This window comes from Glycine soja, chromosome 6 (genome assembly GCF_004193775.1).
Source record: "Glycine soja cultivar W05 chromosome 6, ASM419377v2, whole genome shotgun sequence".
Taxonomy (NCBI): domain Eukaryota; kingdom Viridiplantae; phylum Streptophyta; class Magnoliopsida; order Fabales; family Fabaceae; genus Glycine; species Glycine soja.
In genome coordinates this window covers 18,625,493-18,641,417 of record NC_041007.1, presented here as the reverse complement: position 1 = coordinate 18,641,417, position 15,925 = coordinate 18,625,493, and the positions used below count along the sequence as shown (strand labels likewise).

The 15,925-nt window shown below is 32.4% G+C and overlaps 1 protein-coding gene across 1 annotated transcript; it reads right to left on the bottom strand.

Moving 5' to 3' along the window:
• Nucleotides 1-4,843: 4,843 nt before the first annotated feature.
• Nucleotides 4,844-9,733, bottom strand: LOC114416611 (chaperone protein ClpB1-like). The gene is made up of 8 exons (XM_028381543.1): nucleotides 9,457-9,733; nucleotides 8,654-9,147; nucleotides 7,369-8,032; nucleotides 6,917-7,098; nucleotides 6,211-6,833; nucleotides 5,844-6,123; nucleotides 5,551-5,748; nucleotides 4,844-5,473 (listed from the first exon to the last, which is right to left on the bottom strand). The coding sequence occupies exons 2-8, from the start codon at nucleotides 9,137-9,139 to the stop codon at nucleotides 5,165-5,167; spliced, it is 2,742 nt and encodes a 913-aa protein (XP_028237344.1). The 5' UTR covers nucleotides 9,140-9,147; nucleotides 9,457-9,733; the 3' UTR covers nucleotides 4,844-5,164.
• Between the last annotated feature and the right edge of the window lie 6,192 nt (nucleotides 9,734-15,925).

The window sequence follows — 15,925 nt, the reverse complement described above, 5'->3', positions numbered from 1 at the left end:
AATTAATAAGAAAAAAATAAATATGACAAAATATATTCAATAAAAAGATAAAAATTAAAAATAAAAATGTATTATTTTTTTATGAAAATATAATAATAGAGCCTTTTAATAATAATTTATATAAATTAAAAATGAAATAAAAAATGAATAGAAATAAAAATAAAAATAAACTAAAAATAATGTGTTGTTTGATTGATAAAAACAAGAACAATAAATTTTCTCTTTACTGGTTTAGATTAGAGAAAAAGAGAATAGAGATAAACAAATAAGTTACTAGTAAAAAAAATTATATCAAGTAAAAATTAAATTTTTAGTACATTGTTTTTCTCAATATATAAATAAGACTTTCATCCCTTGATAGATGCAATAAGTATTACAATGTTCTCACATCTTATACTAAAATATTAAAAAAATATATATTCATGAGAATTAGGGAGTTATAACAACTCACTAGTTCAACTAAGTTATATCCTCTTAATTAAATGTTTAATTTAATTCACATGTGAGAAAATAATTTATTTAATAATTTAATAAAAAAATACATATTTGATTTTGTGTGTGTAAAATTTCTTTAAACTAATGATAACACTATAAGCGGAAATCCCTTTGAGGATTGAGAAACATGCCTAGTCTATGAACTAGGGGAAAAAATACCACCTTAATATTTTTTGTTTATTCATTTCATATATAAAATTATTTTTTTTTTTGGGTCATATTTGTGTTCAATTTATATGGATAAAGATTCGCTATTTATTTATGAAGAGTCTCTATCAAATTTGGACTTATTAGATATAATTAGATATTTTAAATAAGAATGAGTATTATTTTTTATTTTCATTTTTTACAATTACTATGAAAATCATCTAATATCATACAATAGTATCATAATCCTTTTAAAATAATATTAAAATATAATATTTAAAATTTGCAAGGACACCAAAGTTTAACATGAGGTACACAACTCTCTCCTTTAACTCCTTTTTTAAATTTGTAATTTTTTTATTACTGAAGTGTGGATTTCGTTACCCTAAACATAAAAAAAAAAAAATTGGATAAAAGTTAATATAATTAGAAATACCATGTATCTATATTAAGATAATTGAAATTATAATCTCAGAGTCCATCAACATCATTTCAAAGATATTAAAAAGTAGTGTTTTTTTATTTTTATTTTTTTGACAAAGTCACACACTAGCGATATAGTTAAAACTCTCGCTAGTCTAATTCCTGTTTTTCGTGGTGATAATAGGTTACATCTTTAAGCCATTTGAGTGAACTGAAATTGCAAATAAAAAATATGAATTGAGGGAGTGATAGCACAAGATTTTGTTTCTTTATAAATTATGATATGTTTGATAAAATTAGGTAAAAGTTTATAAGCTGAATAAAGACTTATAAGCAATAATTTAGAAGCTAAAAAGGTAAAGATTAATTAAAAACTTATAAATTAGTTGATTTAATTTTGGTCAAAATAGTTTATAACCTAGTTAAAAGAGCTTGTAAGCTCCTAAAGAGTCTTGTCAAAGTATCAAGTATATATGCATCAATGAGAATTTGCAATCACATATTTAAATACCAAGTGAATATTCTAACCAAATTATGGTAAATAAGAATTTGTCCAATTTGAATGAGAAACAATTTTGACTATATATGTGGGAAACTCTAAAATCAAAACTATTCAAAAGGGATAGGCAATTTTTACATCTGTTTATTTACTAGTTACTGTTGTTGGGTTGCACCAGCACACCTCTCCTTCTCAAGTTTTCCTGACAAGGTAATCTATCCTTAGATAGTCTCCAAGTGAAGGCTGTCACGTAATGTGGAATAGGTAATTTTCAAATCTCTTTATAGAAAAATTCGTCAACAAGGTTATTGGTTGTAAAAAGAACACGATAAGTATCCTTAACCACATAAATTCCTGTTGAGGTAGTTTTCCAACAAAGAGAGTCAACCACATCCCAATTCAAAGTGACAACTTCAAAAATTTCTAAAAAAACCATGCAACATACGAATTTCCATTAAAACCATTGCCTTCTCCGCCTAAAGTCCCATCTCCAAAGACCTCCCTCCCAAACACCCATCTCACAAACCAACAACTCCTTTTGCTCCGAGTTCAAGAACATTACCTTAATCAGACTTTTATAAATTAGATTGTTGAAACTTGAAACGGTGAATCAACCGTGAATTTAAAAGGCTAGAGGTTGAAAATTAAATTTTTGTGGTAATTTGTACATATAAAAGTGACTTAAGTGAGACTATGAATTATCCCAAGATAAAGAGTAGAAGTTGGTTTTAATAGGAAAAAACTTGAAATACAGAATCAACCGTGAATTTAAAAGGCTAGAGATTGTTTTTTACAATAAAAAGGGGCTATTTCTTTGTACACCCTGAGTTTCCCTTGTACACCCAGCGCTTTTCAATTTTTTCAAAATTACCCCTGAAGAACTTACAGATTCGTAATCCGTATGTACGTACGGACTACAGATTTTTTTAACATTTTTTTTAAAAATATTTTACAAATTAATTTAAAATTAATGGTCCATGCAAAATTTAAACCTATGACTTTTACATTATTAACACAACACTCTAACAACTAAATTAATAAGTCAATTATGTTATAAAATAATTAATCTCACTATATATAACACTAAAATTACTAATATATATTTAATGCACATGTAAATTTACATAATAAATTTTATGAATGCATTAATTTCTAATGTATATTTAATGCACATATAAATTTACATAATAAATTTTATGAATGCATTAATTTTTAATATATATTTAATGCACATGGAAATTTAGATAATAAATTTTGTGACAATTAATTTTGTTGCATTAAATATATTAGAATAAAATTAATTGTCATAAAATTTATTATGTAAATTTATATATACATTATAAATTTTAGTGTTATATATAGTGACATTAATTATTTTATAACATAATTGACATATTAGTTCAACTTATGTTAAAATTTATCCATGAATTTTTTATAGCCGTGGATATCCATGAATACCCACATATACTTCAATATTTAAAATATAAAAAAAACATTTTTTAAAAAGGTATTTTTTAAAAGACACTTTATCAAACAGACCCTTTATTTACTGTAAATTTGAAAATAAAATTATACTATTTTCAGATTTTGTATGCGAAGATTACATGTCTTTAATCAAAGAAATCGGATTTTGTATTGTAAAAAAACAAAGAAATAAGAATGATATCACATATGATATGATTTTGAATCTTTTGGAACCTAATTCCTACTAGTGCAACCCAACAACAGTAACTAGTAAATTAACGGAGACTGGGTATCTGCAGATACAGATACTATGATACTCATATTCTACTTGTTAAAGAATGAGAAAAAAAATTACTATAGATATTCATATAAAGTATCCATCTTTTATCCATGAAAAATTTTATCGGCAAATATCCACAAATGCAAATTTTTTTCCATTCCTAACTCTATGTGTGTCACTAACTAATCCAATTGCATCATTAATGTGATCAATATGATGGCCTAAGAATACTTGAAATGAGAGTCAAATAAAAACTTACCTTATGTCTTGATTTTTTAATCATTTTTTGAACAATTGTCTAGATTGACAAATCATTTTTTTGTCCTTGCAATCATTTTTTACTATTATTATAACTGTCTAGAATTAATTACAATTTTTTTAACAACTTTTTAAAGACCAAACTTACACTTGAGTAAAGTATCAAAAAGTTGTAACATTCTAGGTTAGATTTTCATGGGTCTCAAGTTAACTTCCCTTCTTCTAGATCTTTAAATCACTTTTAAGTTCAATATGACTTCAATAGTTTAAGTTGCCTAATTTTTTTCCTTCTGATTTGGTTCCGACAAAAGTGATACTCTAAAAATTAGGCTGATACCAGTCCACTAGATATCAATTCAACTTCAACCATATATATCCCTTTAAATGAGCATTGTCTAAGCTTTCCTTTACGATAGAATTCTTACATTTAGACTCAAGATGCGATTTAAATTAAAAAAAAAAGTGTTCTAATTTATCACAACAATTATGTCTAATTTGAGTCTGAACTTGATAAACAAATTAATCGAGACCAATTTAATTTGAAGAAAAAAAGACCTAGCTTTTTTTTGTGATTTAAAAATAGACCTAGCTAATGGCTAAACATGAGAGCTATTCAATTTATAAAAAATTATGGTTATCAATACGTACATTTTTTAACACCATTATACGTACATTTTTTAGATATGTAAATTTCCCTGTATTTGATGTTAAGGTATTAGTTATCTTATGATTTTTCTCACTCTATTGAACTTTTTTTCTTGAGTTACTCTCACTCTTGCATGGTTACAAAAGGTTTTCTTGATAAATCTAGCTTTTTCTTTTCCTGCCTATATTCCGATCCATTACTATTAGTTTTATTCTTTAGTCGATGTAGAGAAATAACACACCTAGCAATTTTTTTATGGCTCAACTATTTCTTTATGATCTTATGATAGAAACACTATGTTACTATCCTATAAACCTATGAAGCGAAGAAGTATATTAGTTTCAGGATGTGGCATCATCAAGTGTTTGTCAAACAGTTTGACTGAAAAATCATCAAGTGAATTTCATGTTGTTGTAAAACTAAAATGTATCGTATTCACGGATAATTCTACTACATTATTTTTTCCTTTTAGTTAACGTAAAAAGCCTTCCATTGTTCCATTAATAATTACTCCCTCCATTAATAATTGCATTTTATTTACCGTCCGCATTACTGTAACTGTTATACATAATTTAATAATTGTCAGCATAAGATGATCATGTAATACCAAAGAATCTAAGTCCATTTCAACTTATAATTATCAACATCAGCAAGTTTTTCCATATATTTTTGTGGTTCTAACACTATTCAACATTAATCGAATTCAAATGTTGGACATCCGAATCCAAATATGCTTCATTTAGCACTCAAAATTTGTAACTTTGCAAAGATATACACCTCAGTTTCTAACAAACTTATTTACAAAAACAAAATTAAAAATTAAAATAAACTGCATCTATTACACTCAGGTGTTCACCATTCTTTAATCAGCCCCATTCAGAAAAGGTTGTTCAAAAAGAGCAAAAACATCAACTTGAACGACTCTTGATCACCAAAAGTTATCACTCTGCACTCATTCTTCCTTTTCACCATCTTCATCATCATCAAGTTTCTCAATCTTCATCTTCTTTACAGCCTGAGCAGCATCAGATCTTGGTAGCGGTCCATTAGGCATCTGAATCAGAATATCAGACTTCTGACCAGTTACAGCATTAACAATGCCCCCATTGTTTTCCACCCGGTAAAGTAACTCATTACCCATAGCACTAGCATCAATGTAAACTGTTGAATTCTCATCAATTTCTTCCTTCACGAGCATTCTTGAGAGCTCAGTCACAACCTTCCTCTCAAGCCACCTCCTAATTGGTCGGGCACCATAAACCTGCAAAATAACATAAAGCTTTAGTACTAAGCCTTATGCAGTAAACAAAATTTAGAACATCATGATATGATACCAACCGGATCATAGCTCTCACTAAGGATATAGTCAAGTGCTGCAGTGGTCACTGCCAATGCTATTCCTCTCTCAGCAAGACGACTAGCAACGTCCTTCATTTGTAACCTTGTGACCTTCCTTAGTTGCTCGTGTGAAAGAGGATCAAATACAACAATTTCATCGAGCCGGTTCAACAACTCTGGCCTAAAATGCCTCCTCACCTGTTACAACAAATTCAACAGACAAGGTCACAAGTCAAAACACAGCACAAAGACCTTTGTCATACATATTAAACAAATGGTGTCAAGAGACATACCTCTTGCATCACTCTATCACGGGCTACTTGCATTGAAGATTTTCCTGAAAGTCCAGTGAGGAGATGCTCTGCACCAAGGTTGGAGGTCATGATAATGACAGTGTTTCGGAAGTCCACAGTACGGCCTTGGCCATCAGTTAACCTCCCATCATCCAAGACTTGAAGGAGAGTGTTAAACACAGATGTGTGTGCCTTTTCCACTTCATCAAAGAGTACCACACTATAAGGCCTCCGCCTTATAGCTTCAGTTAGTTGACCTCCTTCTTCATGTCCAACATACCTGAAAGTCGAAACAATGAGTCAGTTATCTGTAGTTCATACAGAAAACTAACAATAAACTGAAATGTGAAAATGTCAATCCACACACCCTGGTGGTGCACCAATCAACCGCGAAACAGAGTGTTGTTCCATGTATTCAGACATGTCAATTCTCACCAATTGATTTTCGTCATCGAAGAGTTGCTCAGCAAGTGCCTTTGAAAGCTCAGTCTTGCCAACACCAGTTGGACCCAAGAACAAGAAGGAACCAGTTGGTTGCTGAGGTCTTCCAAGCCCAGCTCTTGATCTCAGCACAGCTTCAGCAACAGCATTAACTGCTTGGTCTTGCCCCACAACTCTCTGGTGCAATCTGTCAGCAAGACCAATCAACCTTTCTTTATCGTTTTGGCCAAGCCTTGTCACGGGTATACCAGTCCAACGGCTAACAACCTCGGCTATGTGTTCAGGTCCAACAGTTTCTGTCAACATTACATTCCCCTCATTGTTCCCTTCAAGCTCTTGTATTGCAGATTCCACCTCCTGAATCGCCCCATACCGCAAGTCTGCAGCTCTAGCAAGATCATATCGCCTCTCAGCCTCTTGTAGAGCGAAGTTCAGCTCTTCCCTTTTCTGCTTTAGTCGTCGTATATTATCAATCCTTTCCTTCTCCTTTTTGTACTTCATCATCAAAGGTTGCAACTTGTCTCTCAAGTCATCAAGCTCTTTCCGCACCTGAACATAGCAAAGAATGAGAGTTACAACAGTGTACTACAAGCACGTTCCCAATTACAAGAACAAGAGAAAGCAATACTTACTTCCACTAAACGAGCTTTACTAGCTTTGTCCTTCTCTTTCTCTAGTGCATGAAGTTCCACTTCTAGCTGCATTCTCTTCCTTTCAAGGTTATCAATTTCCTCTGGATGACTATCTAGTTGAACTCTCACATTGGCACAAGCCTCATCAACTAAATCAATTGCTTTGTCCGGAAGATGTCGACCTATACAATCAAAATAACCACATTAAGTAGACATAAGAAATAACTTCAATTCAAATCTAATTTCTATATAGTTCCAATGTAAAAATTTATCCTATCAACTATTCAGAAATCAAATTAATTTGTGATTAGATGACAAGCGTGTATAAACTATTTACTCATTTCAATAAACTTGATGTTTAAATTAAACAACTTAATGAATAAATAAAAACTAATGTACTACTCAAACACACTAAAGCATCTCTATACACCAAAACAGCACACAGCACATACCAGTGATGTAGCGACTAGACAACTGAGCCGCTACAACCAAAGCACGGTCCAGAATCCGAACACCATGGTGACCTTCATATCTCTCTTTCAACCCACGAAGTATACTAATAGTGTCAACAACACTCGGTTCTGCCACGTACACCTGCTGAAATCTTCTCTCAAACGCAGCATCCTTCTCCACATACTTCCTATACTCCTCAAGCGTGGTGGCACCAATACACCTCAACTGACCCCTCGCAAGCATAGGCTTGAACAAATTAGCAGCATCCATGGAACCTTCACCTTTCCCCGCACCAAGAACCAAATGAATCTCATCAATGAACAAAATAACCTTCCCCTCAGCATCCTCCACCTCCTTCAAGACCGCTTTCAACCGCTCCTCAAACTCCCCTCTGTATTTTGCGCCCGCAACCAATGCACCCATGTCCAATGCAATGAGTTTAACATCAGAAAGATTGCTAGGTACATCACCTTTAACAATTCTCTGTGCCAACCCTTCAACCACTGCGGTCTTTCCCACTCCCGGTTCTCCAATCAAAACCGGGTTATTCTTTGTCCTTCTAGATAAAATCCTCACAACCCTTCGAATTTCCTCATCCCTTCCAATAACAGGGTCAAGCTTGCCTGCTTGTTCCACAAGGTCTCTTCCATAGGTCTTCAGAGCCTGAAAATTAAGAAAAAACCGAACTTGAGCTATCTTGAACTATTTGAACACATTAAATACTGGATAAGCTCATTTATTTGATTAAATAAGCAAATTCAAACTAGAATCAAGCTAGATTATTTAAATAAGTCACATCTAAATTTTACAAACTCGACAAAACTATTACTACGTCCGTCCTTTTAATCTGTCTTTTAAGGTTGATTTGTGGAATCAAGAAATACAATAAATTTTCGTTATTATAATAAAACAAGCTGTGGTGTTTCTTATTTCACCCATTTCTCTTTCCACTCCACGGTGTAAACTAATTAAATATAAAGAAACATCAAACACGTAAGGGTATAGTTGATAAAAAAAATAATTAATATGATCTTGAACTTTACAGACGACAGATAAACACGAACAAAGATTATTAAAAAATCCGACAATTAAAAAGGAAAGGGATTAGTATCTAGTACTACTACTATTATTAAATTTTCATAAAGTAAGAATAATTAAGACATGAATAAGTCACACACAAGTCAGATTTTAAAATACTGTAATTCAAACTAATTTAAAGAAATGAACTAAGCTAAACAACTCAAATTTTTCACAAGATGATCCTAAATTGTTTAGTACTGGTACCTGAAAGGTTGAATCACCAGTGGCACTTTCCACTTTCTTCCCTTCCTTGCCACGAAGCCTCTCCACTTCAGATTTCACCTTCGAAGCCGCCACGCCAGCTTCGTTGAGCAACTCCGCTATCTGAGAATCTTCAAGAAGGCCGAGGATGAGTTGGTCGACGGCCAAGTGCGTGTCGCCGCGTTTCTTCTGCAGAGTCTGCGCTCTGCGGATGGCTTTGACGAGGGCATTGCTCGCGGGAACCTCGTCCGGAAGAGGAGACTGAGACGGCAGCTTCTTCAGTGCATTGTTGATGACTCGCTCCGCCGCGCGCGCGGATTCTTCGCCGGCGGCGTTTGAAAGCGCTTGAGAGAAAATGCCATCCTTGTCGGAAATCAGAGAGGACGCCAGGTGAAGAGGGGTGAACTGCGCGTGACCGTTGCTTGTTGCTATTTCGTGAGCACTCACCAGAGCTTCGTTTGTCTTGTGGGTGAACTTATCAGGATTCATAATTTTCCCTGTGCATTAAAACAAGGGATTAGTATTAGATGATCAATTAATAATAAAAGTGATTGGTTCTGAGTCATATTCAGACTCCATGTTCTTAAGTCTCGAATTCGAATATTATGAATGAAATAATATTATTTAAAGTGATTTTCGATAGTATATTTTTAAAGGAGAGAATCTTGTTAATCAAACAGATTTTTCATCAAAAAGTAATAAATGACAGTCAATGGAAACTTATTATCAATAATAATAATAGTAATTTATGAATGATTGGTGATTTTATTTATGGAAATGAGAATAAAGAAGATGCAATTATGTACCTTATCGGGCAAGAGATTAAGGTTTCGGAAAACAGAGAGAGAGAGAGACGAAAAACTGATCGGAACGAAAAGAAATGGTTAGAATTGGTTGGGGTTTGATGGCCCAAGTGGTGTAAGCTATATCGAGTATGGAGCGTTTTGGTGTGCAATTGAATAAGTGGGGAAGAAGGGATTTAGCCAATTTATTAACAGAAAAAGATGTTTCCAGAAAGTTTGAGAGTAAGAGTTTGGTTGGGGATGTAGCAGAAGCTCCTAGAGACTTCCATTTCTTGTTTTGCTGTGTTTTTTTTTTTTTTTTTCTTCTTCTTGGGGTTTGATTTGTTGGTTAGTTTTTATTTTTTTTCATCTAGGAAGCGTTTCACGGGGGAAAAAAATTATATCCGACAATTATAATTTATGAGCATTTTGTTGATGATCGAGAACATAATAATTTTTTTGGAAATCAATGACTTATGTGATATTTTTATGGATAGTTTAATTATTTATCGTATTAAATGAGTAATGTAATATTTTTATTATAGTAAATAAAAAATTAAACTAAAAAAAAGATAGATTTTCATCCCTCGCATTAAAAAACATTTTTGAGAAATATCATTTTTCATAAATATTAATTTTTTAAAATAAATATCAAAGAGTACATTCTCAACATAAGATTCCATAAAAATTAAAAATTGTACCATAACAAATGTTCAGTGACATTAATGTATCATATTTGAGTGACACAATGCAAGAGAATAAACAATTTTTTTTTTACTTTTTTTTGTTTGGTTCCAATTCATATTAAAAAACATTTTTGTCTTGGTCATATTTAATTGGAGTTTAATTCAAGTCTTGAAAATTTGTTTAGTCGATTCAAATCAATTAAGAATAGGTCGGTTTAATTCGAGTTATTGTCTACCGTTGTTGTCTATTTTTTTATAAATTTTTAATTTTACATTAACATAAATAAAAAATTATTGTTATTTAATGACTAATAATTTACATTGTTTAATATTTAGTTTTGGTTAAATTATTTTGTATGTCTATAAACTATTTGACAATTTCATCATAAAAAAATCGTGCATCATTAAAAAATAAAACTATTTGAAAATTGTAAATTAGATCATTGAATTATTTTTTCCAATCAAATCCTTAAACTTGTAACTGTTTTTTTAATTGAATCTTTATATTTAATTGTTTGAGCTAATTGTGAGTTTGCAATAAGGTTGTTATAGGATGAAAAGTTTAAAGAGATTTGTGAAATAATACTTAAATTGGGTAACAAAAGGTTCAAGAATCTGATGGAATATATTAGGTTGAGACCATGTAAAAGTGATAATACTAACATGAGAGATGATAATACTCAATGCAATTATGTTCTTGTGGTTAATTTTTTTAACCATAATTAGCCAAAAGGAATCAATTAAAAAAATAAAAGCAAGTTCAAGGACTCAATTTAACAAAACAAAAAAAAAAACAGTCATCTAATTGAAAATTGTCAAATAGTTCCAAGACTTACAAAGTTATTTAACTTTTTTCATAATTGTCACTTTTTGCATCTCATTAATTCTTTTACTTTAAATGTGATAAAAATGAGAGAAAAAAAAGTTATTACTCATAATGTAAAACAATTTTACATTATCATTTAATTACAAATCAACAATATTGTAAGTAAATTTATTTTTATAATATTACCTTAAAAGTCATAATAATAATAATAATAATAATAATAATAATAATTTATGATTGGATATTAAATGCTTATAGAATTATATCATAAGTATGACTAAATTAAGGCACTTACAAATATTAGATAAGATCAAAAGAAGAATGAAATGGATGGAAAATAAAAGAAAATATCAAATAGAAGAAAATTTTAAGTAATAAAATTCATAATCTATAATGTATTAATACGAAAGTTAGAAAATTGTTGATTAGCTCATTGAGTTAGAAAAGGATAAATTCAAGAACTGGAAATATTATAATTGTTTTGATTCGATTTAAAATAAAAGCAATCGACTAATTGAATCAACCTGAAGTTCTAAACTTAACTAATTGATTTAGGTTATATTATTAAATTTATCAAATCAATTCAATCTTATAAATACCATTTTCTTTCATAAGAGTAATAATGAAAAGTAAGAATAGTCACGATCTTAGATCAATCCAATTAACCGATAAATTTGAACCGATCCAAACCCCAAAATCCAAATTGATTTGGATCAGATTAAAATATTAGAAAATTGGATGAATTTCAATCCAATCTTAACAATAATTAGTTTTCTATTAATTTTTTGTTATACTTTCTGTTTTGCTGAGCTGTAATGTTAATATTTTATTATTCCCTTAGTTGACATTGTATATATATACTTCATTTTCTGTAATAATAAGATCACGCCTCTGTTGATCATTCTTATGAGCTTTTTACGCTCTTTTTATCCCGATTGCATATCTTTGTGATGGTATCAGAGCACTTCATCTGAAGGGCTTTGTTGTGCACTCTGTTATCTTCTTCTTTCTATCATCATGGGTGATGGAGATCAAACACCTGGCGTTCATAGCCATCTTTACCTTTATCCGAGTGAGAATCCTGCTACTCCTCTTGTGTCTCCTTTACTTGATGCGAATAATTACCATTCTTGGAGTCGTTCAATGTTAACTGCTCTTAGTGCTAAGAACAAGGTAGAATTTGTTGATGGAAGTGCACCACAACCTTCTTCTTCTAATCCTTTGTTCAGTGCTTGGCGACGCGCAACAATATGGTGGTTTCTTGGCTTGTACATTCAGTCTCCATTTCTATTCGTCATAGCATTTTATGGATGGATCATGCTGATGAAATTTGGAAGGATTTAAAATCTTGATACTCGCAAGGTGATCTTCTTCACGTCTTTGATCTTCAATTTGAAGCTTCTTCGATGCAACAAGGATAACTTATTGTCACTGACTATTTCACCAAACTAAGGGTTGTTTGGGATGAACTTGAGAATTTTCGTCCGGATCCGATTTGTATATGCTCTATCAAGTGCTCGTGCAAGGTTTCTTTTATTATAGCTCAACGAAAATTAGAAGACCGAGCTATGCAATTTTTAGGTGGTTTAAATGATCAATATAACAATGTTCGGTCACATGTTTTACTTATGGATCCTTTGCCTCCTATTTCTAAGATTTTTTTCATATATAGCTCAGCAAGAACGTCAATTACTTGGAAATGTTAATTATGATACAAAGGAAACATTGATTAATGTTGTGAACAATAGTTCTCGTGTAGGTCACACTGAAGCTGTTTGCTATAGAAAACATGGATTCCCTTCCAACACTAACAATAAAAGTGGAAAATCTATCACTAATCGTGGTGGAAAAGTTTGAACACGTTGTGATAGGATTGGCCATGCTGTTGAAGTTTGTTACATAAAGCATGGATTTCCACCTGGACACAAATTCTCCAATAACAAAAACAATGTTGTAAACAGCACCGTGACAGGTAATGGTAGAGTCACGGAGAATGGTCAACAACAGGCACCTGAGAATCAAGATCTTCGTTTCTCTCCTCAACAGTTTCAAGCCTTGCTGGCTTTAATACAACAACCAAACAATGGCACTTCAGCATCTTCCAAGTCTTGTGTCAATCAAATTGGTTCAATGTCCTCTTCTATTATTGCAAGTATATATGGTAATTCTTTAATTTGTTCTGCCACAAACCCTTTGGTTCCTTGGATATTAGATTCAGGAGTCACAGATCATGTTTTTTCTTCATTACATAATTTTTCTTCTAATATTTCAATTAGTCCTATAGTTGTCAAACTTCCAAATGGTCAACAAGTTGCAGCCACTCATTCTGGTGTAGTAAAATTCTGAGTCTCTTTTTCTTGTTGATGTTCTTTACATTCCTAATTTCAACTTCAATCTTATTTATGTTTCCAAATTAGCTTCCTCCCTTAAATGTGAACTAATTTTTTCTCATTCTTCATGTATCAATCAGGGCTCGAAAACCAGGAGGAAGATTGGTACAATTGATGTTCATGATGGTCTTTACACTCTTGTTCTTCAACCAGTTGTTAACCACTTTATACAGTCTGTTATAGTCCATCCTCAGTGTAATAAGTTGCCAATTGATTTATGGCACTTTCGTTTGGGTCATCCTTCTCATCAATGCATGCTCATCATGAAGCAATGTTATTCATGCTTGTCCAGTGATAGTACTTTTATATGTAACACATGTCATTTTGCTAAACAACGAAAACTTCCTTTTCCTTTAAGTCATTCCCATGCTTCTAAACCTTTTGAACTTTTACATATAGATATTTGGGGACCATGCTCTACTACTTCTATGAATGGACATAGATATTTTTTAACCATTGTAGATGATAACACCCGATATACTTGGGTTTTTCTTATGGTTTCTAAGGCCGAAACTCACTCTCACATAACTAATTTCATTGCTGAAATTGAGAATCAATTTAATACATCAGCTAAAACTATCCGGACTGATAATGGAATTGAATTCTCAATGTCTCAATATTTTTCTTTAAAAGGAATCATTCATCAAACTACTTGCATCGAAACTCCACAACAAAATGGTATCGTTGAAAGAAAGCATCAGCATCTTCTCAATGTTACTCGTGCATTGTTATTTCAGTCATCTTTACCTTTAAGCTTATGGTCTTTTGCTCTTTTACATGCTACTCTTCTTATAAATTGCATTCCCACACCATTTTTGCATAATAAATCTCCATATGAAATGCTTCATTCTCAACCTTATGATATTAATCTTCTTCTTGTGTTTGGTTGTTTATGTTATATTAGTACTATCACTGCACATCGCACTAAACTTGCTTCTTGGGCTCATTCATCTATTTTTCTTGGTTTTAAAAGCCATACTAAGGGTTACATAGTTTTTAATTTGCACACTCATGAACTAGTTGTATCTCGTAATGTGGTATTTTATGAGGATCAGATTCCTTACTTATCAAATTCTCACCAAACATTGTCCTCAGACCCTTCATTACCTTTTTCTACTTCTTTTTCACCTACGCATCCTGCTTCTTTTGACCCTATTGTTACCAACTCTCCTTCTCTAATTGTTCCAACTATCCCCTCTGTCACTTCTACACCTTCTCCCACCTACCTGTTCATAATCATCCTATTCGCACCCATCATCCTCCCACTTATCTTAAAGATTTTCATACTGCTTTTATATCAACTAGTACCACTTCCTCCGAAGGTATTCAATATCCTCTTCATAATTTTCTTTCTTATGATCCTCTTTCTCCTCCTTTTAAAAATTTCATATTCTCTATTTCTTCTTCTACTGAACCTGAGACTTATGCTGAGGCGTCCAAGTCTGATTGTTGGCTTAAAGCTATGCAAGATGAGATTACTGCACTTGAAACAAATCATACTTTTTTCTTACGGATCTTCCTTCTGATAAAACTACAATCGGTTGTCGCTAGGTTTACAAGATTAAATACAATGTTGATGGTTCTATTAAGCGTTACAAAGCTTAATTAGTTGCGAAGGGTTATACTCAACTGGAGGGTGTCGATTTTCTTGATACATTCTCTCCCGTTGCCAAGTTAACTATTGTTCAGCTGCTTCTTGCTCTTGCTGCCATTCATAAATGGCACCTTAAGCAACTTGATGTCAACAATGCCTTCTTGCATGGTGAGCTTCTTGAAGAAGTTTATATGCAGCCACCTCTTGGTCTACATGTTTCCAAACCTGGCCAGTTTTGTCGTTTACAGCGTTCTCTTTATGGCCTTAAGCAAGCTAGCCGTCAATGGTATGCTAAGCTTTCTTCTTTCCTTACATCTCATGGGTATAAGCAATCAGCTTTTGATCACTCTCTTTTCCTCAAGTTTTCTACGAATAATATCACTGCTCTTCTGGTGTACGCTGATGACATTGTTCTTACTGGTAATGATCTTCATGAGATTTCTCGTATTACAGCTCTTATGGATAATACTTTTAAGATAAAGAATTTGGGTGATCTGAAATTTTTTCTTGGTCTTGAGGTGGCTCGTTCTACATCAGGCATTCACTTGTGTCAATAAATATGTTCTTGATCTTCTTTCTAACAATGGCATGCTTGCATCACGTCCCGTTTCTACTCCAATGGATTATCATACTCGTCTTCATTCATCCTCTGGCACTCTTCTCACTGATCCCTTGATTTATCAAAGACTACTTGGTCGGCTCATATATCTGACTACCACACGTCCTGATATTGCCTTTGTAGTTCAACACTTAAGTCAATTTGTTTCAAGTCCTACTACAGCTCATCATCAAGCTGCTTTTCGCGTTCTTCGATATTTGAAGGGCACTCCCGGTTTAGGTGTTTTCTTGTCAGCTGATAGCTCTTTACAGCTCAAAGCTTTTAGTGATTCAGATTGGGCTGGCTGCGTTGATTCTTGCCGATCCATCATTGGTTTTTCTGTCTATCTTGGTTCCTCTTTGATTTCCTGGCGTTCCAAGAAACAAACTATAGTTTCTA

Excerpts from the sequence above, each read along its gene's own strand:
- LOC114416611 (XM_028381543.1), bottom strand. The coding sequence starts at position 9,139 with ATGAATCCTGATAAGTTCACCCACAAGACAAACGAAGCTCTGGTGAGT. Across the intron at positions 8,033-8,653 it reads CTGGTGATTCAACCTTTCAG|GCTCTGAAGACCTATGGAAG; the intron begins GTACCAGTACTA and ends CTTAATTTTCAG. Across the intron at positions 5,749-5,843 it reads GTGATAGAGTGATGCAAGAG|GTGAGGAGGCATTTTAGGCC; the intron begins GTATGTCTCTTG and ends TTGTTGTAACAG.